The sequence below is a fragment of the Octopus sinensis genome, linkage group LG10, assembly GCF_006345805.1.
Source record: "Octopus sinensis linkage group LG10, ASM634580v1, whole genome shotgun sequence".
Classification (NCBI taxonomy): Eukaryota; Metazoa; Mollusca; class Cephalopoda; order Octopoda; family Octopodidae; genus Octopus; species Octopus sinensis.
Window position 1 is genome coordinate 23,768,446 of NC_043006.1, and position 26,118 is coordinate 23,794,563.

General features: G+C 40.0%; 1 protein-coding gene across 10 annotated transcripts in view; it reads right to left on the bottom strand.

The window, feature by feature from the left end:
• Window positions 1-26,118, bottom strand: part of LOC118760840 (golgin subfamily B member 1-like) — a 276,733-nt gene that overhangs the window by 60,570 nt on the left and 190,045 nt on the right. For 9 of the 10 annotated variants that reach the window (XM_036506353.1, XM_036506349.1, XM_036506348.1 and 6 more), the window contains 2 exons: window positions 23,415-23,497; window positions 19,061-19,189 (listed from right to left, as the gene is read on the bottom strand). In XM_036506353.1, the coding sequence (XP_036362246.1) occupies window positions 19,061-19,189; window positions 23,415-23,497 (212 nt within the window). The remainder of the gene's footprint in view (window positions 1-19,060; window positions 19,190-23,414; window positions 23,498-26,118) is intronic. The other variant, XM_036506355.1, reaches the window with a different exon arrangement.

The window sequence follows — 26,118 nt, forward strand, 5'->3', positions numbered from 1 at the left end:
AGATCTTAAACAATGATGATGACGATGATGATGCTGATGGTTCTGGGTTCAATCCCACTGCATGGCACCTTCAACAGGTGTTTTCTACTATAGCCATGAGCTGACCAATGCCTTCTGAGTGGATTTGGAGAGGGAAATTGGAGGAAGCCCATTGTGTGTGTGTGTGTGTGTGTATCCATGTGCATCAGTCTGTGTTTGTCACCCCTCCCCCATCACCACCACCACCACCTGACAACCACAGTTGGTGTGTTTACATCTCCGTAACTTAAGAAGTTCAGCAGAAGGGACTGATAGAAGAAGTGTATTTTTAAAGAATGGAATCGGAGTTGATTTATTCAGCCAAAAATTCTTCAAGGCAGTGCTACAGCATGGCCACAGTCTAATGACTGAAACAATTAAAAATAGAAAGAGAAAAATAATACAAATACTCAAACATACACTGACACACACGTATACAAATGCACACAAGTCTACACACACCCACACACAACTGATGGACACGGACTTGTAATATTTGGATGAACACGCATACAAACACGAGTATGTGCACATACACATACACACACTGACACATGCAATTTAATACACACATGGGTCTGCATGCACACACACACACACACACATATATTCCACTTATGTCTGAATAATGTACAACTTTAAAAAAATGTACAACTAAAAAATGAAAAACAAAACTAAACCCCACACCCTTCAAGACTTATGACCTCACTTTGTGTTAGTGTGTGTATATTCATGTGCCTAAGAGTATGTGTTTATGATGACAAACAACAACAACAGCATCAATAATGTATAGACAGTCAGTGAGAAGTACACAAGTCGTAACAAGGAGAGGCTGTCTCACAGTTGCATTTCTTTCGACATCAAAACCACAAGATGAGGGTTTCTAAGGAAAGGAACAGGGCGCAGTGAAGAGAACTGAACCCTAAATACACTCCCCACCTTACCCCAGAGTATAACTGGTACACACTTCATCAACAACTCCAGATTATCGGAAATCAACACCAACATTTTAGCTCACACCTACACACAAAGAGATACACACATATACACAAAAACACACCCACACACATACATAAATATACATACATACATATATACATACACACACATACATATATATATACACACACACACATATATATATACACACATACATACACATACATATATATACACACACATATACACACATACATACACATATATATACATACACACACATACATACACACACACATACATATATATATATACACACATACATATATATACACATACATATATATATACACACACGCATACATATATATATACACACACGCATACATATATATATATATACACACACACACACACATATATATATATATATGTACATAAAAAGCACCATCCGTTCGTGGCCGTTTGCCAGCTCTGTCTGGCACCAGTGCAGGTGGCACGTAAAAAGCACCCACTACACTCACGGAGTGGTTGGCGTTAGGAAGGGCATCCAGCCGTAGAAACACTGCCAGATTTGACTGGGCCTGATGAAGCCTTCTGGCTTCACAGACCCCAGTAGAACCGTCCAACCCATGCTAGCATGGAAAACGGACGCTAAATGATGATGATGATGATGATGATGACACACACATATATATAATATTTACACAGATACAAGAAGTTTCAAAACTAACTTTTTGCCAGAACTTTCTCTTCTCATATTTGAACTGCCACACTTCCATAGTCACAGATATTGGTGGTGGTGGTAACAACGGCAGCAATGGTGATGACAGTTACGTGGTAGGTGATGACGGTGTCTAAACAGAAGTGACATCAGCCGGCAATATATTCCAAACACGTCTGTCATTGTTTCTGTTCTGCATAAATACTTGGCTGTGGAACAATATTTAAGATCCACCCTCAGCATCGTCATCATCATCATCATCATCAACACAGCATTAATGCTACTCCTGTAATAACTAATATAACTATTACCACCACCACCACCACCACCACTACTACTACTACTGCTGCTGCTGCTGCTGCATCCAGTACAACTACCACCACCACCACCATTGCAATTCTGAACATCAATGCCTTTGTAAATGATTAGAATTTTCTATTCCACACCACTAACTAATCTTTATAGGTGTATAAACGTGTGTGTGCATGTATGTATATATGTGCGTATGAATGTGTATGTGTGTATCTGTTTGTGAGAATGCGTGTGTGTGTATGCCTGTCTGTGTGTGTTTGCATGTGTATGTGTGTATGTATGAATGTGTGTATGTGTGTCTGTATGCATGTATATGCGTCTGTATGCATGTGTGTATATGTGTGTGTGTATGTATGTGTATATGTCTATGTATGAATATGTGTGTGTATGCTTGTATGTATAAATCTGGATGTATGTATATGTGTGTGCCTGTGTGTATGAAGACAAATTGTGTGTATGTATGCATATGAATACATGTGTGTGTGTGTGCTGGGACAAGAAATACTTGCATTGATGTCTGTGGTCTGTAGACACAGTAACCTCACTTTGGCAAGGTATCTCCCTTGGAGGAGGCTAACTTGTATATAAAACCCGATGCTCTACAGAGCCAGATATCTTGCACTTTGCTTGTCTCTGGCCCTCTTTGTCTTGCTAATGAGTTATTGTGGTGTTGTGCAAGCTGGACTCGACTTAAACCCCTTGCACAGGTATCACTTCTTGATATACCCTCTAGCCTTAATCAGGTGTCTTGGGGAAATTTCAAACCTGGGTTCTCATTTCTAAAGTATTTTTCGTTGTTATTGTTGTTGTTGTTATTATTATTATTATTATTATCATCAATATTCAGGTCACTGCCTGGAATCGAACTCGGAATCTTGGGGTTAGTAGCCCGCACTCTTAACCACTATGCCATATGTCCATGGGCAATTATGGAGTGAATTTTAGGGCTTACAAATCTAATATTTTCCTATCCTGATGAAGGCTGGAGGGTATATCAGCCGAAACATTGTGTTAACAACAAACAAGATGAGGACAAATATCTATCAAATGTAAATAATGTAAACAATTCCTCATCTCTCAAATATAGAACTGTACTTTATTTCACATTGCTCCAGCTCAGTCGACCGTAGAAATGAGTTGCAATGTCACTGGTGCCAAAGTGTAACGGTCCATTTGCCTTTCCCTTGGATAACATCAGTGGTGCGGAGAGGGGAGGCTGGTATGCATGGGTGACTGCTGGTCTTCGATAAACAACCCTGCCCGGACTTGTGCCTCGGAAGGAACTTTCCAGGTGCAATCTCATGGTTGAAGAGGGTCTTTAAATATGCGTGTATCTGTGTGTGCATGCATGTACATGTGTATGTACGTATGTAGATGTGTGGATGTGCATGCATGGGTGGCTATGTATATGAATGTGTGTATGGTTGTGTATGAAGAGTGGTAGTATTATGCATGTGTGTATATGAGTGTACTTATGTGTGTGTGTGTATGTGTGTCGTGTGTTCGTCTGAGTATACTCATATATGCATGTGTGTGTGTGTGTGGTGTGTGTGTGTGTGTAACTAGGTTCACGTTTAGCCCAAGGTCAAGCCTGATAAAACAGACGTATGATCAAAGGCATTTCAGCCATGACCATCCCAACATTTCCTTAAGTCCAGGAAACCCAGGACCATATTATCCAACAAGCTTTTCCCTAAGACAGAAATTGCAATTTCAGGGAGATTTGGCTGCTATTTCTACCAGGTTAACTGACTATGTATAGAGTCTCTTTATTAGCCCTGAGTAACATGCATAGGTGTGTATTATCACAAATATCAAATATCTTTAGATATGTTTGGGAGAATGAGAGAAGGGAGCTGGCCCCTTGAGAGAGTGTTATGCATGTAGAGATGAAAGAAGGGTTTTTTTAAAGTATTTCCTAAGAAATCTGATCTGGGTGTTGGTACATTGGTTGGAACAGGAAGAAATGCCAAGGGAAAGCATGGCCCCTGTTGCAGCAGGCCTTGTAGAGATTCTCACCCCACTACTAGAAGTTCATAGACTATTGATGATTTCTTACATCAAGGGACATTCAATCTATTAAGTCACCCTCACCCTCAAATGTTACTAGTATTTATTTTATCACAACACACACACATACTAACACAGATGCAAAGACATACTGATGCACACAAACACATGCAGATCTACAGATGCATTCAGACACACACATACATGCATGCGTGCATGCACGCACACAGATATACAACCTCAGACACATGCACAGAGATGCACACAACCACAGACATATAACAAGATGCACACACATACACAGACACAAACAGAGGTACATGATCAGACACACAGATGTACACACACACAAGCACATACACACACACACATTACAGAACGATAAATAGTAAAGTAGGCCCTAGCTGGGCTTGAACTCACGATACACATGTATGCTGGTCTTAAAATACTGCATCCCAGTGTGTGATAAGAGATGACAAAAAGGATCGATGACAGGAGAGACATCTATTGGTGGAAACACCTCTTTTATCTCTTACGACCATGCTGGGGCACTGCCTAGAAGGGTTTAGTTGAAAATAAATCAATCCCAGTAATAATGGCTTTGATTTAAGGCCTTATCCTTATAAGGACCTTATTATTTAGGTCCTTATTCTATTAGTTGGTCCCTTTTTCCAAACTGCTAAGTTACAGAGATGCAAACAAACCAACAGAGGCCAACAACAAAGTGGAGTGAGGAAACACACATACAGGTGTATCTACATACATACATACATGCATACATACATATATTCTTTTTTTATTTTTTTTCTATTTGTTTCAGTCATTTGACTGCAGCCATGCTGGAGCACTGCCTTTCATCGAGCAAGTCAACTCCAGGACTTATTCTTTGTAAGCTTAGTACTTATTCTATTGGTCTCTTTTGCTGAACTGCTAAGTTATGGGGACATGAACACAACAATAGCAGTTGCCAGGCTATGTTGGAGGAACAAACACACAAACACACACACACATGCACACACACACACCTACACACACGTCAGGCTTCTTTCAGTTTCTGTCTACCAAATCCATTCTCAAGGCTGTAGTAGAAGACACTTACCCAAAGTGCCACACAGTGAGACTGAACCCGGAACCCTGTGGTTGGTAAGCAAGCTACTTACCACATGGCCACTCCTGTGCCGATATGTCACTTTGTTTATAATATATCTTTGGCAGAAGTAGATCTTAGTTATTGCTCCAGTGTGCAGGTGCTTGCAGCTGAGGATGAGCCAAGTAGCTCAAAACTGAGTTTCTTGCGATCCTGTTAGCTGCTGGAGGGTAGTAGCAGTTTGCTCCCCCTGCTAGCGATATATTATATATGTAGGGTGCAGAGTGTTGCATGGGTAACCAGCTGGCGGAGAATCTGCCTGGGGTAACATTCAACAGGCACTTTGATGTGGTGACGCACTTTACTGTTTAGTATACATTACTATTCTATCTATTCTTTAAATTTTATAACTAGCTATTGTGCTTGTATGTATATATATTTATATATATATATATATATATATTGGTATCCGGGCCAGTGGCACTTAAAAGCACCCATTACACTCTCTGAGTGGTTGGCATTAGGAAGGGCATACAGCTGTAGAAACTCTGCCAGATCAAGAATGGAGCCTGGTGCAGCCTTCCAGCTTGCCAACACCCAGTCAAACCGTCCAACCCATGCCAGCATGGACAACGGACATTAAATGATGATGTTTATGATGATGATACATATATATCATGTGCTCAACCAGACTAACTGATGTTATTACACATTGCTGCTCACAATGCACTTTTGCATCGATTTAGCTTTTGAATGATGCCCACCCTGCCGGCTAGGTAAGCAGGCTGACATTCATCCCCCACCCCACCTGGTCAGAAGGCTTGGCCATTTACAGCTGAGAGGTCGGAATACGGTGAAATGGATTGCTTTACTCAAGAACACAACAAACAGCTGGTCAGGGGAATCGAAACCATCACCTCATGGTCAAGAATGCATTACACCTAACCACCAGGCCACACACACACACACACACACACACACACAACACACACACACACACGCGTACACACACACACACACACATACACACACACACACACACACACACACACACACACACACACATACATACACATACACACACACATACACACATACACACACACACACACACACACACACACACACATACACACACACACACACACACACACACACACACACATATACATGGCAAGCTTCCATACAATTTCTGTCAATCAAATTCATTCAAAAGGGACTGGTTGGCTCGGGGCTGTAGTAGAAGGCACTTGCCCAAGGTGCCATGCAGTGGAGCTGAACCCAATGCCATGTGGTTGCAAAGCAAGATTCTTAACCACACAGCCATGCTTGCATTTATAATACTGAATATGTGCTAGAAATAGTAGCCAGATTTCCTTGGAATCATATATTACAGGCTTTTAACAAAGGAGACATTGGATAACATAGTCCTAGGTACACAGTGTCAAAATGAAAACACAGAATCTGGTCTCAACCTGCTGAATCTACCATTTTACTATGCCAGTGTCATGGGGCCGTAAATTTGGACAGAGAGAGAGTTTGTGTGTGTGTGTTGAGTACATCACATCCCAGTACTCGACTGACATTTTGCTTTATTCATTCCAGAATTATGAATGGCAAAGGCAGGTGGACAAGTGGTTAGGGGCATTGTACTCATGAGCACAAAATTGTGGTTTCAATCCTGGGGGCTGGTCAGCATGCTGTGTTCTTGAGCAAAGTGCTTCCTTTCACATTACTCCAGTCCACTCAGCTGTAAACTGCGATGGACTGGCACCTCACTCCAGGGAGGAAATGTTGTGGTCTTCTCAGTCTCCTATACTCTATGGAAACCAAGTAACTGGCCCTGAGTTTGAGGACTTGAGACAGAACTATCTAGATGATGAGGAATAATGAAAAACAAAGTTGACTCAGGCAGGATTTGAACTCAGAACATAAACAGCCATAACATAACGTGGAAGCTTGTCCAAAGCTCTACTCGTTCAGCCAAATTAATGCCCTTATTATAACAACATTAATCCTTTCTACTATAGGCACAAGGCCTCGAATTTGGTGGTGGGAGGGAATAGTCGATTATATCAACCCCAGTGTGTAACTGATACTTAATTTATCGACCCCGAAAGGATGAATGGCAAAGTTGTCCTTGGCGGAATTTGAACTCAGAACATAAACACAGGTGAAATACCACTAAGCATTTCGTCCAGTGTGCTAACGATTCTGCCAGCTCACCACCTTTCACTGCCTGAATAATAGCAACAACAATAATAATAATAATAATAATTATAATAATAATAATAAGGCACTGCACACACACTGCACACATCCTACGCAGAACACTTTCCATACAATAACCATCAGAGCATCATAACAAATCACAGCACATACCCAAGGCACACAGAGCTGCGCTCGGTAGTGAAGTGAAAGCACGCTATAAAAATAAAACTACTGAATAATAATAATAATAATAATAACAATGCTTGGTGATTGAATTCAATTAACTTATACAACTGATGTTACATGAACTCTGGGAAGGTGGCAGACAGAGTAGATGCAGGACACCGACACAATTCAGAACAACAACAGCAACAGTAATTAACAGCAACAAATGTTTTCCCAACACAAAGAATATAAGAATAATAGTAATTTAGTTTTACCTCTTTTAAAACCATTGTACATGGTTCCAACAACCAGTGTGGATGAGTGTGGTGGGAGGAACGGGGCGGGGGTGAAGATAGAAGGTGTGGTGTATGAAAAGAACACAAAAGTTTTCCATGTCTCAGGTTTCGGTTTTTGCCGCCAGTCTGCGAGTCTGTAAACCTTTTGAGAGAGACAGTTTGTGTGTGTGAGTGTGTGTGTGTGTGTGTAGATTGGAAATTTGGGATTGTAAACCTAGAAGAATAGTGTATCTTTTATTATAGACACGCACACCAAGCCATCAATGCCCAACATGCATGAATATGTGTGTGTGCGTGAGTGAGTGACGGACAGACAGACTTGTGTGTGTACGTGGCTGGAGAAAGAAATAGAAGTAGAGAAAAAGAGAGAGAGAGTATATATTTACATTACAAGAGGAAACCAAGTCTTAAGAGTTTCAAACAGCCAGCCACCCACTCACACACACACACAATATACACCATCATCAGCACCAACATCCCATCACCATCTTCCTCGCCATATGAATCACTTCATTGCCACATTTTTAATGGTTCCGCTTTTTCCTTTTTTTCACTCCTCCTTTCAGTTACATAGCATCCCTCTCTCTCTCTCCCTCTCTCAATAGTTAACAGTCTAAAGTCAGAAAAGTATGTGGTGACACTTCTCCTCTAGACACAGACATTCATATATATATATATATATATGAGACATATATACCATACACACACATTCTTATTTATATGTGCATATACAGAAACTGGAGTGTATTGCGTTTATCATATACACATTCATACTCAAACACACACACACACACATTTATTATTTCCGTAAGTTATACACCAGAAACAGTTGAGTACTAAAGTGCTGAGGACCAATTTTCCCTCTATTTTTTCCTGTAACAAAAGACATGTCTAATGAATGCATATACATATATAAATATATGCACACATACACACACACACACATATATATATGCCCCACTATTTTTGGAAATAAATCTTTTGTGTAGATTAATTTCTTGTGCGCACATTAATTTCTTTTGTGTTAAGGTTGAAAGATGTGTGAGCATATACACACCTACACATACAAACACACATGCACACACACACACACACACACACAGAGTAGGTGCAGACATGAATGCGTAAAGAATTTCTCTTTCCAACCACATTGTAGCAGGTTCAATCCTTCAGCAAGTCTCTTCTGCTAGCCTCCCAGGCCAACAATGCATCGTGAGTGAATTTGGCAGAAGGAAACTTTGCTGCAGCCTGTTGCATGTGTGTGCACGTGCAAGTAAACATACATACATGCATCTGTGTGTATGTCTTTCACTGCTTGACACATGGTGTTTGTGTGTAGCCTCGTAACTTCACAGCTGGTCAAAAGAGACTGGTAGACTAAGGAGCAGATTTAACGTAAGCATTGGGGACGATCTGATTAATTCAACCCGCCAAGGTGGTATTCCAGCTAGCAGTATAACTAAGGGAAACAAAGGGAAGCAAAAGGGGCAGTCAACCCAGGGTGGCACACATTCTAGCTACGCCACTGGTCCCCAACATGGTTGCCATCCAATGACTGAGGATAAAAGCAGTAGAAGAATAAATGAAGTGATGGACATAAAGTACCATCCTATACGGCATTGTTAGTTAAGAGGGCTCAGAAACAGAGCTGAGCAGGGTCACACAACACTTATTAACGAAACACTGCTCCCACTGATGGCAGGGGTGAAATGAAGTCCCAGTCAGTTGGGTCAGCACCATATTTCCCATTAGAGTTACTTCACACAACAACATATTTATGTCACAGAGTTGTAAGACATTCTGTGCATTTATTAGTTTTGTGGCAAAAGTGTGTAATGCTTTTATATGTTTGGTTGTTTAAGCTTAAATATCGCCGTATGGGTTTAGAAGACCTTTTCTTTCCCTTGAGTCACATGATCTAGTGGCTTGCCAAACTAGCTGTATGTGTTGGTCAGTTACTAACTGTCCAATTGCATTTTTGCAGCAGTTTGTTTTCAACATGGGGGAAGACCACTTTGTCTCCAGAGCCTACCCAGGGTTATAAAAACCACGTCTCTTGGGAGCAGCATTGCTAACCCAGAAATCCAGCCTGTTTCACAGCTTTCTTCATCCAGCCTTCTCTGGTCTTCGTTTACAGCAACAAACAGCAGACCACAGCCACATCAACAGACCCACCAGAACTGAAGTCAATTAGATCCTTCTTCCAGACAAGGAGATATTGATAAATTGGGTATAGCTGATCATGTGTGAAAAAATGGAGACCACCTCCCCCTGTGGGATGAAGTTAAAATAATAGACAGAGAACACCTCTGGAAAATACAAAAACTAAAAGAAGCAGCACATATGCTAGGACACAACAACCTCCTAAGCAGACCGAGTGCAGATATGAACAGCATATGGGAACTGGTATTAAGGAAGGATAGGAAAAGATTAAATTTATAAGCTCTAAAATTCATTCCATAATTGCCCACAGGCATAGTGGTTAAGAGCAAGGGCTACTAACCCCGAGATTCCGAGTTCGATTCCAGGCAGTGACCTGAATAATAATAATAATAAAAATAATAACATTGAAAAATACCTTAGGAATGAGAACCAAGGTTTGAAATTTCCCCAAGACACCTGATGAAGGCTGGAGGGTATATCAGCCGAAACGTTGTGTTGAAAACAAACAAGAGGAGGACAAATATCCATCAAATGTAAATTATGTAAATAACTATCATTCTCTTTTGGCAATCTTATCTTTATAATGAAAAGAATAAATCATTGTTTATTCAACTTAACCAAATCTTATCATTTGCTGCTTCTTTCTCTGTTACAGTTTTCTCTTTCATTAGTTTTACTTATTTGTGTCTTTCATGGTACATATATTTTTTCCTAGTACCCTTCACAACCTGTCCCTAATACCATTCAGTCTAGGGATGTCATCTGTTCTTTCTCTTTTCCTTCTCGTATTTGTCTCATTCTTTTCATTCATCTACATCTATCATATACTCTCATTTATACTCCAGCAGCTTACGTTGCTGACATTGCCAAATTGAACAATATTACCAGAAAGTATCAAAATTGTAATGATATCCACTCAACAGCTGATGAGGGGTTGAGCCTATCTGCATCCATCATGCATGCATTTTTCTTGTTTTCCATATGTTCATTTGTTGTTCCATGTGCTGCATTTTACGAGGGTGAGTCAAAAAGTAATGCCATTTTGTTTAAGACAGATATAATTACCAACACAGGAACATGTATCATACATCAAAACAAAGCTGGTCCTCTGTGGATCACATCCCTACTTCTCAACAACAGCAATGTTCCACCTTCAAATGAGAACATGTATCCCTGCCCTGTAAAATTCTGTTGACTGTTCTTTGAGCCACTTCTTCATAGCAGTTTTCACTTCCTCGTCACTGGAATAATGTTTGCCTCTCAAACCTTCTTTCATGGGGCTGAAGAGATGATAGTCTGAAGGCACTAAATTATTCCAGTGACGAGGAAGTGAAAACTGTAGTGAAGAAGTTGCTCAAAGAACAGTCAACAGAATTTTACAGGGCAGGGATACCTGATCTCATTCGAAGGTGGAACATTGCTATTGAGAGAAATGGTGACTATGTTGTAGGCATGTGACCCACAGAGAACCAGCTTCATTTTGATGTATGATACACGTTCCTGTATTGGTAATTATACCTGTCCTAAACGAAATGGCATTACTTTTTGACTCACCTTCGTATTATTAAATGACAAGGCCATGGATACTGGCCACAGTCAACAAGTCTGACTGATGGTAACCTACCACCAGCAATGGAATGTGAGGAAGGTTCACTCATTGCTAACAGAGTTCAGAGGTTTGTTGTTGTCGTTGTTGTGGTGCTACTAGAAGTAACAATGTTTACGAAGTGCTGCCAGCAGTAGCAAACCCTACAGGGGCTTCATTCCAGAGAACAGGATTTACACTTAGAATATATTTCTTTACTACCCACAAGGGGCTAAACATAGAGAGGACAAACAAGGACAGACAAAGGGATTAAGTCGATTACATCGACCCCAGCATGCAACTGGTACTTAATTTATCCACCTCGAAAGGATGAAAGGCAAAGTCGACCTCGGCGGAATTTGAACTCACAACGTAACGGCAGACGAAATACCGCTAAGCATTTTGCCCGGCGTGCTAACAATTCTGCCAGCTCGCCACCTTTACACTTAGAATATGTCATACACATAGAAACATACACACACACACCACATGCCAATATACATATATGCATACACATACACACACGCATACATGTGTGGGGAGGGAGAGAGAGAGAGAGACTGTGTGTGGGTGGGTGTGTGTGTGTGTGTGTGCATGCACAGTAAGGGTAACCTTACATAGGGGTGGCCTCAACAGCTGCAGGGATGGGGAGTTGGGACTGTAAAAAATATAACTTACTGATCTGATAACAGTGTTCATAATTAGAATGGCTGCTTATTGATGATAAAGGCGGTAGTGGAGGAGGTGGTAGTGGTGGGGGTAGTAGTGGCGGTAAGGGATGGCATTTCATTTATATTTGAAGAGAAACAAATGAGGGAATCTCGATGCAGTCGCTCGGCCTGACAGAAACAACAGCCAAATCACCCTGAAACCCTACGACCAACATCTTCCTGAGAAAAAAGATGAATAGATTTTAGGACACAATGTTGATCCTAAATATCCAAGAAAAACACTGCAGAATGGTAACCTACCACCAGCAATGGAATGTGAGGAAGGTTCACTCATTGCTAACAGAGTTCAGAGGTTTGTTGTTGTCGTTGTTGTGGTGCTACTAGAACCTCTTTTGTGAAAATGCTTCCTGAGTGGAGGTGGTCATCAACAAGGATTGTCTGGAAAAGGTCTAGAGATTTTATCTTTTATCTTTTTCAGTCATATGAGACTGTGGCCATGCTGGGGCACCACACAACTGAAGAATTCTCAGAATCAACCCCTGTGCTTATTTTTCTTTTCAAGTCTGGAACTTATTCTATCGGTCTCTTTTGTTGAACTGCTATGTGACAGGGACATAAACCAGTTGTCAAGTGGGAAGTGGAATAAACACACACACATACATATATAGAAAGCAGAAATGACAGTTGAAGGTAGCATTAGATTTTTGAGGCTGTTCAGTTCCTCTCAACCAATCAACTGACAGGTTGAGTAAACCTATCAATGATGGACCTGTAATGACTACTGGGAAACAGCTGTAAGTCAAATTTACTGCAGTAAAGAAAAAAATATGTAATGGCCATCATTTATAACTTATTTTTTTATTTATTTATCTTTAGATATGTATAAATATATCATCATCATCATCATCGTTTAACGTCCATTTTCCATGCTGGCATGGTTTGGACAGTTCAACTGGGGTCTGGGAAGGGGTGGAATTGGCTACTAGAAAGAGCAACTAAATCACCTGCTGATAATACCTTCCTTTCTTCAAAAAAGAACACATTAAGTAGTGTAGTCCTAGATACACTCAATACAAAATGTGACCTGAACCAACAGTAGAGCCTCTGTGTGGTCATGCAACATGCTAGAAATAGCAACCAAATTCTACCTCAAATCCCACACTATTATCTTAAAACAAAGAGACATTTGGTAATGTACTCCTAGGCAGACCATGCCTTAATACAAGACAAAAAAGTCTGACCCAATAATGAAGCCACTATGTGGTCATGCATCATGCTAGAAATGACAACAAAATTCTGCCTCAAATCATACTCTGCTGTATCAGGAAAGGAAAGGGAACATTACATAATGTAGTTATATGTAATCTATAACAGACAGGATAGTCAAGGCTGGAACGCATTCAGTCATAGATCTATCTGAGACTAAATGGCATTGGCAAGATGGGAGCGTCACAACTGGAGTGTCTTTAGCCATACATAAGCCGGTTCGATGAAAATTGATTAAGAACATCAGGAAAGCAGAACAATGACAGCTGGAACATCTTTGAGCATAACTCTGCTCATTCAGCTGGCTCCAATAACAACAACAACAACTAAATTTCATACCAAGAACACAACCTCATTATCCTACTCCCTGCCGGTTGTCCCCACCCCACCCCGAGAAGATGAAGCAGGAGGGGGAGGGTGCAGAGAAATATAATTCTCACTCAACTGATAAGATATCTTGAATATACACAGTGGCAATAAAATAAACTAGAAACAGGATTCTTTATAAGGCAGACTTAAAAGGCAACAAGGAAGAAATAAAACAGTTTACTACTGTTTCTGGAATTGCCATTCCTTGGTGTCCTAGTTGGATGCGTCTCACCCCCATGGATAGCATCAAAAGCAAAGAAACACTTCCATTTTTAGCATCACTATCGAAAAAACAGAAACATCTTTCAAGGAATACCGGTGCCACATAAAAAGCACTCGTGCTTGTGCCATGCATAAAGTACCTGTGTTGGTGCCACATAAAGATCACCCATGCTGGGGCCATGTAAAGAGCACTTGCGCTGGTACCATGTATGAAGCACCCTCATTGGTGCCACATATAAGGCACTGGTGGGGCTGGTTCCATGTATAAGGCACTGGTGATGCTGGTTCCACATAAAAAAAGCATGTGGTGCACTCTGTAAAGTGGTTGGTGCTAGGAAGAGCATCCAGCTGTAGAAACCATGTCAAAACAGACAATGGAACCTAGTGTGGGTCTTGGCCTTGCTACCTCTGGTCAAAACTGCCCCCAACCCATGCCAGCATAGAAAATGGACATTAAATGATGATGATGATGATAACGACTTATCTATGCAATTATAACAAGGTATTATATACAAATATAGGACTATGTGTATCTGTGTCTGAAGACTAGCTTATCATTTGGGGTAACACTCCCACCTCGTAGATTGGGATGGAAGAGATGCCACTAGAGGAGTAAGGACACGGTCAAGGTATTTTGAGATGAGCTCCATGGGGCAGTTACAGGCGGAGACGATGGGGCAGCCAGGGTTGTTGGGTTTCTGGATTTTGGGGAGGAAGTAAATGGTGGGGGTGCGTGGGGTTCGGACAATGAGGTTGGATGCGGTGTGGGGGAGACGGGAGGACGAGATGAGGTCATGGACAGTAGAGGATACCGTCTGTTGGTAGCTAAGCGTGGGGTCAGAGGACAGAGGGGAGTAGAAGGAGGTGTCATTGAGTTGGCGGAGCGCCTATATAACAACACTTTCATGTAAAGAGGAATCTCTCAATAATTATCAAGTCTGCAACATGAAAGACAAATACCAACCAATGATGATCTTGGTAACCCAGAAATGAAGAATATTTATCTACCAATGCAGCATTGAGCACTCCTTCTCACTGTTCTATATCAACACATATATACATACATACATACATATATATATATATATATATATATCACAAATATTCCAGAGAAGGCTAGAATACATTTTTTTTTAATTTTTTCATCATTATTGTACATTTTCCTTTTTTTTTCTTTTTTGCATATGAAAATGCATGATAACCGCATCATTTAATGTCTACATTTTCCAGAAAAAATTATATCAATTAATTTCAGACTTACTTCCATAGTATATATGACAATTTCACTATCACGATCGTCACCATATTCCACCCTGTCCACCACCACCGAAAACCACCACCACCACCACTGTTATTGTTATTATTGTTAAAACTTCCATTAGTATTGTTCTTGATGATAATTAGATTGAGGTTAAAATCCCAAACAAACCCATGTAATCATCACACATGTGGAAGCAATAGAGAAATACAACCTTACAGCAGGGCATTCGTGCACACACACACACACACACACACGCGCGTAGACACCATTATATGATATATAAAATATAACAAAGATGCTATCAGGAAAATGTGATGATGAGAAGAGAATTAAAACATTGTTTCATTAAAGTGGACATAATGGAGAAGTGTGTGTATATACACATGTATTTATGTGTAAATGTGTGCAGTAAATGCATACAAATGTATTTCATATGTACATATATATATATAACACACACACACATACATATATGTATGTATGTAAATATCAGTGCCAGTCGATGCCAATGCCTGGTTGATGCCAGTGCCACCTGACTTGCCCCTGGTGCCAGTGGCACATAAAAAGCACCATTTGAGCCAGTGATTGATGCCAGTGCCGCCTGACTGGCCCCCATGCTAGTGGCATTGTAAAACGTACCCACTATACTCTTGGAGTGGTTGGTGTTAGGAAGGGCATCCAGCTGTAGAAACTTTGCCAGGTTAGATTTGAGGCTGGTGCAGACTCCCAGGCTTGTCAGTTCTCAATCAAGCCATCCAACCCATGCCAGCATGGAAAGCAGATGTTAAATCATGATGATATATACATGAGAGCAGGTGCAGGCATAGCTGTGTGGTTAAGAAGCTCACTTGGAAAGCATATGGCTACAGGTTCGGGCAAAATATCTTCTACTGTAGCCCTAGGCTGACATCGATGCCTTCTGAGTAGATTTGGAAGACAGGAACTATCAAAGCTCACCCTTGGTGTGTGCCTGTATTTACCCCCCCCACACACACACACACACCACTTGCCAACCAGTATTGGTTTGTTTACATCCCTGTAACTTATCAGCTCAGCAATAATAAAAAAAAACAAAAAAACTACAGAATATATACTAGGCTTAAAAATGAATACCGGAGTTGATTTGTATGACTAAAACATTTCAACATGTTGCTCCAGCATGGCTGCATCCCAGTGATTGAGTTAAGTAAAAGATGTAGAGTGCAATATAATCGCAAAGAGAAAGGGAGCTAAAGTGACTCCTTGCAGGACTCCTGCTGTTGTTTCAAGCTCTTCAGTTGAACTGTCTGTGGCTTTGCACAAAGCTCAATGGGTTGTTATAAATGATAGAGATGACGCTGACAATCTCATCCAGGATGCCATTGGTCAACATATCAACAAGATACATGGCATGGCCTTTCTGTTGACATTATCAAATGCTTTGGAGAACTCCACAAATACAATTGATACCTTTTACTTAGAGATTCTGAACTTTTCTTACAATTCTAAGAGAAAGTATTTTGTGCATTCTGCTAATGATTCTAAAAGTTAACCACTTTATTAATAATAATAATAACAATAATAATAATAATAATAGTTATTATTATTATTATTATTATTATTATTATTATTATGATTTCAAATTTTTGTCAAAAGACTAGCTTACATCGACCCCAGTATTCGACTGGTACTTATTTTATCGAGCCCGAAAGGATGAAAGGCCCTGTCATACTCAGTGGAGTTTGAACTCAGAATGGAGAGACGGGTGAAATACTGTTAAGCATTTTGTCCAGCATGCTAACAATTCTGCCAGCTCACCGCCTTGATGATGGTGATGATGATGATGATGATGAGTAGTAGTAGTAGTAGTAGTAGTAGTAGTAGTAGTAGTAGTAGTTGCAGCAGGAGGAGGAAGCTTGCTATGCATGCAAGACTCCATGAGTTACAACAAAACTTTTCCATTCTTATTAAGCAGGCTACAGCCTTTTTATTGTTTGGAAGGAGTGAGGGTTAGAAATGGAGGCACAATGGTTTATATCGACCCCTGCCAGTACTTGACCGACTAGGGGTTATTGGGGTCATTTTCCTAACACCAGCAGCTAAAGTTGTTACTGGCAGGAGTATTTGTGCCAAGACCTTAAGCAAAAGAAACACATTTTTCTGTTGTTGTCTCCCTTTTCTACACTCTCCATCTTCCCACTATGAATAATAAAAATGAGAAACACAACACACACACACACACACACACACAATTTGATTGAATATTATCACTGCATTATTGATCAGTAAGTGAAAATATTTTTATCTTTTAGCTTTCGGTTGTTTTTTTCTTTGTCTTCTTCCTCCACTGAGGAGTTTACTCTCAGTGAGATAATGATATTAAACGAGATAATGAGAGCAAAGTCATCCATATGTATAATCTGGTGATTTCAGGTTAAATAATACTCTCCAGCTCTGTTTTTGCAGGCTGACGAAACTAATTACACAGACACCAATAGAAAGATCAACGTACGTATGGCTGTGAGAATATTTTTAGTTGATGTAAAACATATCAATCTATATGTATTTATATTTATCCACACAAACACACACACATATATACAGATATAGATATACATATCTATCTGTGTGTGTGTGGGGGGGGGTTATATTTTCTCTTTCTACTTAACATAGCTGCATGAATTGACATTCACACATTGGAAACTGATTCAAATGGAACTCTTTAGGGACCAAATACTTTAGCTGGATTTGTCACTGACCATTTCTAATGAAACTAAATGAATGAAAAAAATGCTCAGCAATGAACAGGACCTGCTTTCTGGTAAGTGGTCATTTCAGCTGGGGACAGAAGCTTCAGTCGTTTACAAGTAGACTAGTGAAAGTGGGTTCAACAAATGAAGACAACAGAAAGAAGAAGAGGAGAAAGAGAGAGAAGGAGATATAGAGAGATTACACCATAGAAAGATAATAGAGGAGATAGAAGGAGTACAATTGAGATAGTGATGGAGAGCATGCAGCAGAGAGGGGAGAGAGTGAGAGCAAGAGAGAGAACAAGAGAAATAGAACGAAACAAAAGAGAGACAGATCTTTGTAAGATTATTTCAATCCAAGTTATTGAGAATGTAAACAGAATGAAAATAAAAAGAGAGACAAAGAACTGGAGAGAAACAAGGATTAATGAAAAGAAAAACACAGCATGGGGGAGGGGGAAGAGAGAGAGAGAGAGAGAGAGAGAAACTGAGAGAGAGAGAGAAACTGAGAGAGAAGAAGAATGGTTTGCCCCAACCTACACACTTTAAAATGAAATAGGAAAATTAGTTGAATGAGAAAGTATAAGATTGTGAGAGAGAATTAGAAATAGAGACATCCATCCAGATAGACAGTCAGACAGACAAAATGGCCACCAATAAAAAGAAACAAAAAATATATAAAATAAAAATGTACAATATAAAAACAACCCAAATGGTGAACAAATAAAAAAAGATAAATAAAACACACCTCCAAAAATAAAAAAATACACTCGAAAATAATTGTAAAAAAAAAAAAAAAGAAAAGCTTGTGTAAATAATTAGCAAGTGTTGATTAAAATAGCCAAGAGTAGGTGAGTATGAAGGTGTTAAATACCCAGGTTTAGATAAGAAATAAAATTGAATAAATGAAAAAATAATAATGGTAATAATAAAGATGTGGAAGAAGAGCAGACCAGGATTTAGCCAACAGATTGGAGAAAAATAAAAATTAATGTTATGTTTAACTTTTTTTTATTTTTTTTTTAAATTTACCTCCCTGAGGTGGTTCACGTCTTGGTCTGTGACGATGATATCGAAAAATGAACTCATCCACGGTTCAGTGACCGAAGACACGGCCAGCCACTTGAGTCCTAAAGAGGGTTTTCCCATACCTACAAACGCCTGTATCGTTAAGAAGACAGGAGGGAGAAAGAGAAAAAAAATTCTCATGCTCTGAAAAGCATTCAACAATCTTACATGCTCAGCGGCACTCAGAACACGGACAAATCACAACAGAGATGTTAACGGTAGCCATAGACAATTCGTTAATTTCCACAGCACAGCACAAAACAATACAACAGATAGAGATACATTATGATTTAGTATGATAATCAGAACTAGCTAGTGGTTAATTAACCAAAAATGCAACTCATCAAGTCTCAAATGGTCCCAGTTGGTTGATCCATTTATCAGCCTGCCATCATCAGAATGGCAACCAGTCTTGCTCCATCTATATCAGGTTTATTACTAGCAAGGGTTTTCACTTGGTCATTTTGAGCTGTCTTTGGTCCAATATGAGCCAGACTATTTGATCGAAGAAGGTCAAGTATGATGACCAGTTTCAATAAGACGGTTTGAAAAACAGTTTTAGCTAACCCTAGTTGCTCTTCATCAATCAGCCTCCAGTTTTGTCCAACCAGTTAATGTTAACTAAGTCCCAACTAATTAGTCTCTCTTGACCAATTAGAATCTACCAGATAATCTAAATTGTCTCTCATTTCAATTGACCAGTTGGCTTTAATTATCTAATCTCAGCCAACCAGGGCTCTCAATTGTCCTTTTTCAGCCAGCCAGTTGATCTAAATTCTCCAGATTCAGCCAGTTAGTTGTTTTAAATTGTCCAGTCACAGCCAAGCACTTAGGCTGAAATGACCAGTTTATTGATTAAATAAGTCTCCTTCATCCAGTCTTAGCTAGTGTTAATCTTAATTGGCCATTTAGATTATCTCAGTTGGCCAATCAGTCTCAAAGACAATCGGTTTATGAACAATTTTTCAAACATAAAATATTTTGGGTGAATAACAGACGTGTAAACTGGCAGCAACAAGCTGGGAGCATCAGTGGGAGAATGTCAGTTACTGTCTGGGTTTCACTCGGGGTACTTTCCTACTTGAATTCACTGTGCCTTCCCTTAAATTTCCTATGGGAATAAAAACTGATTTTGGGTGACAAACGGCCTTCAGGAACAAATTAAATTCATAAACTGAGGTTCTACTGTACACTGGAGAATTGGTTTCCTTAGCTGTATCTTACATGTGGACAAAAATAATCAGTCCTTTTAGAGACGAAAAGGATTCAGTTTTTGTATTAATGTAGGCAGCAGAAGTCATTGTTCCATACCTTGAAAGAAATCCAATCAACATCTGAGAGAGCCAGCCATTGGATATGGGCTGAAAAGGGCTGATGAAACCTTGTTATGGGTAAAGCAGATACATCTTGGCTTATATGGCTAGTTAAATCTGCATCAATCCAAAATTTGAATGATGCTGATGGTCTCAAGATGAAGGACTTAAGATCAACAATCAATGGTTGAGAGCTAATCAGTGGGTAGGACATACTATAAAGCCATCAAGAAGAAAGCCCTGAAACAGTGCACATTCTCTCGTGATGACCCCTGAAACCTGCAGATGGCACTTTCAATTGGCAGCACTTGCACAAGAGAGCTGATTACAAGTCAATGTTGAGGTCATCGTTGGATGGTCAGTCAGTAATAAATTAGGAAGAGAAAAATGCAGATGCACACACGGCAACAAATGGGAAGAACAAATTTAATTCACTACAGCATGCCAGAGGATTTGCACCACGGAAGTACCAGTGGTCAGTTGTTGGGAAGTTAATATGTTAAATAGTCACACATTATCTGGACAACAGCTCGCAGGAAACTGGGATTTTAAAGCATCAGCAAAAAGATGCAAACAAAGCAAATAAAAAGAGAAAGAAAGAGAGGGAGGGAGAAGATCTTTCATGCTGCAGTTGTTTAAATGATTAAGCCACATGTGAAGAGTTGGCAGTCACATGATATCATGTTGGAGGAAGTGAAGCATGGGACTGGAGTCACTGGTGTTGACTGAAATGATAACTGGAAATATCTGGAGAGGGGAACCAGGGGTTAGAAAATCATTTTTAGTTTTAATCTGAAGGCTTAACCCATATACACCCCTTTGTGTCTCCTGCTTGTTTGGACATGAACTCGCCAGGAAGCATCTGACTGGGTTTACGAAATGCTTGGGTAGGAAGTCAACACCCGTAGCAAACAGTTGCAATCTGTCCTTCTCTTCCAGACTGTGAAAGCTTACCATAACATTTAATCGAAATACAGTGAAATTTTTTATGGGGCATATATAGGTTAAAGTTATTCCATAAACATAAAATAATAATAAAGATTAGAATACATTATTTACATTTGACGGATATTTGTCCTCATCTTGTTTGATGTTAACATAACATTTCGGCTGATATACCCTCCAGCCTTCATCAGGTGTCTTGGAGGAAATTTTAAACCTGAGTTCTCATTCCTTAGGTATTTTTCTATATTATTATCATTATTCAGGTCACTGCCTGGTATTGAACTCAGAATCTTGGGGTTAGTAGCCCGCGCTCTTAACCACTATGCCATATGCTTCTGTAATCCAATGTATAGATATGCCACAGGCATATGGCATAGTGATTAAGAGTGCAGGCTACTAACCCCAAGATTCTGAGTTTGATTCCAGGCAGTGACCTGAATAACAATAATAATAATAATATCGAAAAATACCTTAGGAAAGAGAACCCAGATTCGAAATTTCCCCAAGACACCTGATGAAGGCTGGAAGGTATATCAGCTGAAATGTTGTGTTAACAACAAACAAGATGAGGACAAATATCTGTCAAATGTAAATAATATAAATAATGTACATAATTCCTCATTTCTTAAATATAGAACTGTAAGATTAGAACAATAATAATTTCTTTCTACTCTAGGCACATGTAGTGGAAAGGGGTTTAATCAATTACATCAACCCCTGTGTTTAAGTGGCACTTATTTCACTGACCCCCAAAAAGGGGAAAGGCAAAAATCAACTTCAGGCAAAAATCAACCTGATAGAAATGATGTCAGGAAACATTTTGCCCAGCACATGAATGATTCTGCAAGCTCACTTCCTTTATAATAAAAATAATCCTTTCTAATATAAGCACGAGGCCTGAAATTGGAGGGGGAGGGGCTAGTTGATAACATTAACCCCAGTATTTAATTGGTACCTACTTTATTGACCCTGACAGAATGAAAGGCTATGTTGACCTCAGCAGCATTTGAACTCAGGTTTGTAAAACCAGATGAAATGTTGCAAGGTATTTTGTCTAAGACAAACACTTCTGCCAGCCCACCACTTAATAATAATGGCTTCAAATTCTGGCACAAGGCCAGCAATTTCGGGCGGTTGTGATGCATGCACCTGTTGTACACTTATCAGACAGGTAGTCATGAAGGATATACTGGGCTTCGTATATTTGTACCCCAGCATCACTTTGATGGCATGCGCTGCTCTCTCATTCAATAATAATAAAAAATAATGGTTTCAGATTTTGGCACAAGGCCAGCAATTTCGAGGGAGGGGGTAAGTGCTCAACGGATATTGACTCCGAAAGGATGAAAGACAAAGTCAACCTCAACGGAATTTGAATTCAACATATAAAAGATAGCCAAAATACCAAAGCGCCAAAATTCCACCAAGCTTTTTGCTTCATGTGCTAACGATTCTGCCAGTTCACTGCCTTAATTATAATAATTATTTCCAATTTTTGCCACAAGAGGAGGTGGGGGTGAATCGACTACACTGACCTCAGTGTTCAACTGATACTTATTTTATCAACCCCGAAAGAGGAAAACAAAGTTGACCTTGGTGGAATTTGAACTCAGGATGTAGTAACAGGCAAAAAAGCGCTCAGCATTTCATCCAGCATGCTAACAATTCTGCCAGCTCACATTAATGATAATAATAATCCTATCTAAAATAGGGACAAGGCCTGATATTTTGGGAGGAAGGGGCTAGTTGGCTACATCTACACCAGTGATCAACAGGTAATTATCTCATTCACCCTAAAAAGTTGATAGGCAGTAGACATTAGTGGAATTTGAACTCAGTTCGTGAAGATGGACAAAATGCCATTATGCATCTTGCCTGGTGTACTAGCGATTCTGCCAGCTCGGCACCTTAATTAATAAAGTTTGTTAACAGTGATTGCTTCAACCCATCCCTACCTAAACACAAACACAAAGTAAAATGAAAACATGTCAAAAACACAAAGAAAAAACAAAAGGACGTGGTGTTTTTTTGTGAATGCGCATTTTGCATTTGGTTTTTACCTCTATCAACTTCTTGTGTTCATCATTCAAGCGTTTGGTGAGTTCTGTTACAAGGGTTGCACCCTCCAGGGTTCCCACAGCACCTGTGGAAAGAACAGAGATGGAGGATACTCAACAAAAGCAAGAAATATACAAAAGGATAAAGAAAAAGTGAGAATGTAAATAAAAAGTATTATTCTTTCTTTTATTCTTTTTCTTGTTTCAGTCATTAGGCTGTGGCCATACTGGGGCATGACCTTCAAGAATTTTTACTTGAATAAATTGACTCCTGTACGTTTTTTTACAAGTCTCGTACTTATTTTATCAGTCTCTTTCACTGAACTGCTAAGTTACAAAGAGATAAACACGCCAACACTGTGTCTTTGTTTCTCCACCACCACTGCTTGACAACCAGAGACACACAGGCTTCTTTCAGTTTCCATCTCTCAAATCCATACAAAAAGCTTTGGTCAGTACAAGGCAAAAGATGCCCAAAATATCACACAGTGGGGGCCCGAACATGCATCTAGAATGTGTTTGTGTTCATGCTTTGTAACTTGGCAGGTCATCAAACAACAACCAATAAAATAGAACAAAACTGAAATGAATACTGCAGTCAAAATGATAAACTAAACCCTTGTAGGTCAGGCCCCAGTATGGTCACTGGACTATGACCATGCTGGGGCACTGCCTTCAGGGGTTGTGGCCGATGCCAGTGCTGCCTGATTGCCTCCTGTGCTGGTGGCATGCAATAAGCACCATGCATGCGTGGGTCATTGCCAGTGCCACCTGGCTGGCTCCCCATGCCGGTGACATGTAAAATGCAACATCTGAATGTGGTCGATGCCAGCCTCTCCACCCTGTCTGGCTCCTGCACCGGTAGCACGTAAAAGCACCATTCAAGTATGTTTGATGACAGTGCCGTCCAACTGGCTCCCATACCAGTGGCATGTAAAAAGCATCCACTACACTCTCAGAGTGGTTAGCATTAGGAAGGGCATCCAGCTGTAGAAACATTGCCAGATCAGATTAGAGCCTGGTGCAGCCTCCTGGCTTTCCAGACCCTTGTCGAACCGTCCAAGCCATGCCATCATGAAAAGCGGACATTAAACGATGATGACGATGACCCGTTTTATCTCAGTTGCACTTATTTAACCAAATCTTTCCAAATTCTTCATTCGCATCATCATTTTAATGTCCAGTTTCCCATGTTTGCAAAGGTCAGACAGAAATTTTTAAGGCAGATTCTCTATGCCAGATGCCCTCCTTGCTACCAACCCTCACCAGTTTCCCAGCAGGCTAATATTTCCTCATGGCCAGGCATGGGCTCACTGAGTATTAGAAATGAATGACCCTGCTTGTATGACAGTGACATTCATTTACAACTATTACTTGATGTCAAGACGAGGATACACAAAACACACAAACAGTGTGTGTGTGTGTGTATTCAATGGGATTTTTTCCAGTTTTCACCAACAAAATCTATTCACAAGATTTTGGGTGACCAGAGGCTACTATAAAGGCAAGTCCCACTGCATTGCACTGAACCCAAAACCCCACTGCATTGCACTGAACCCAAAACCCCACTGCCACATCTGCACCTACGATGATGTTCATTACTTTTAAGTTTATCACTTCAGATTTTTGATAAAAACTAGAGCCAGCACTGGACGTTGTGATGTTTCGTATACAAATACATCTATGGAGACAATGTGATCAAAGATAGAAAAATAGGTAGTGGTGTATATGCATATTTCAGGAATTATTGCTCCCTCTTCAGCACTACATCCAACCCATTAACTATCCATAAACATGTTTCTTAAACAGCCACTAAGTTTAGCAGTGTAACACTATTGGATAACAGCCACAAAGTCTTCTTCCGGTGGAAAGTTCACCATATAAAATTTGACACGGCAGCGTGCTTTATTTCATTCTTGCTATGTGGCCCACCCATCTCAGACGATGTTTCAGGATGGTAGCCCCAATGCTGTTGCTTTTCATTCTCCCCAGAATGGACACATCAGTCACAGTCATTCTATTTGATATTCATAATAGAGCAGAGCTTCTGTTGGGCAAATCACTCTAGTCTTTTGACACCACTTCAGTAAAGAGTCCAGGTTTCACAACCGTACAAGAGAGTGGAGATCACAACTGCTTGGTAGACATTCAATTTTGTTTGGTAGATCAGATCTTTGTTCTTACAAAAAAAAAAAAAAAGACTCCATGGCTGTCCCCTCCGTCGATACAAGGACCAGCTGAAGTAATGTCTAAAACTGACTGGAATCAATCCCAAAGCTTGGCACATTGAAACTCAAGACAGGCCCAGCTGGCATCATTCCATCTCCACTGTGACAATTCATTTTGAAGCTGAACGACAGAGGAAAGAAGAGAAATGATAAGAAAGAAAATGGAGGCTGCAATAACTCAAGCCTCCTCCATCAAGGAACCCTTGTGAACTTTGTATTAGACATTTCCATACACAATTGGCCTCTTTAGTCATCAGAGGCATAAACATGGACAGAGGGGAAGAAGTGGTCAGAAAAAGCCAAATAAATTATCGGACACATGATAAAACACCGACAACGGCAACAACTATTGGATAAGCCAATTTTACATATGAAACACATTCCTGGCAACTGGTACAGGCATATTAATTGCAGGTAGGGACAATTGCTGGTAGGGACAAAGTATTTGATTTTGATAAACAAAATACTGTGTCCCTACC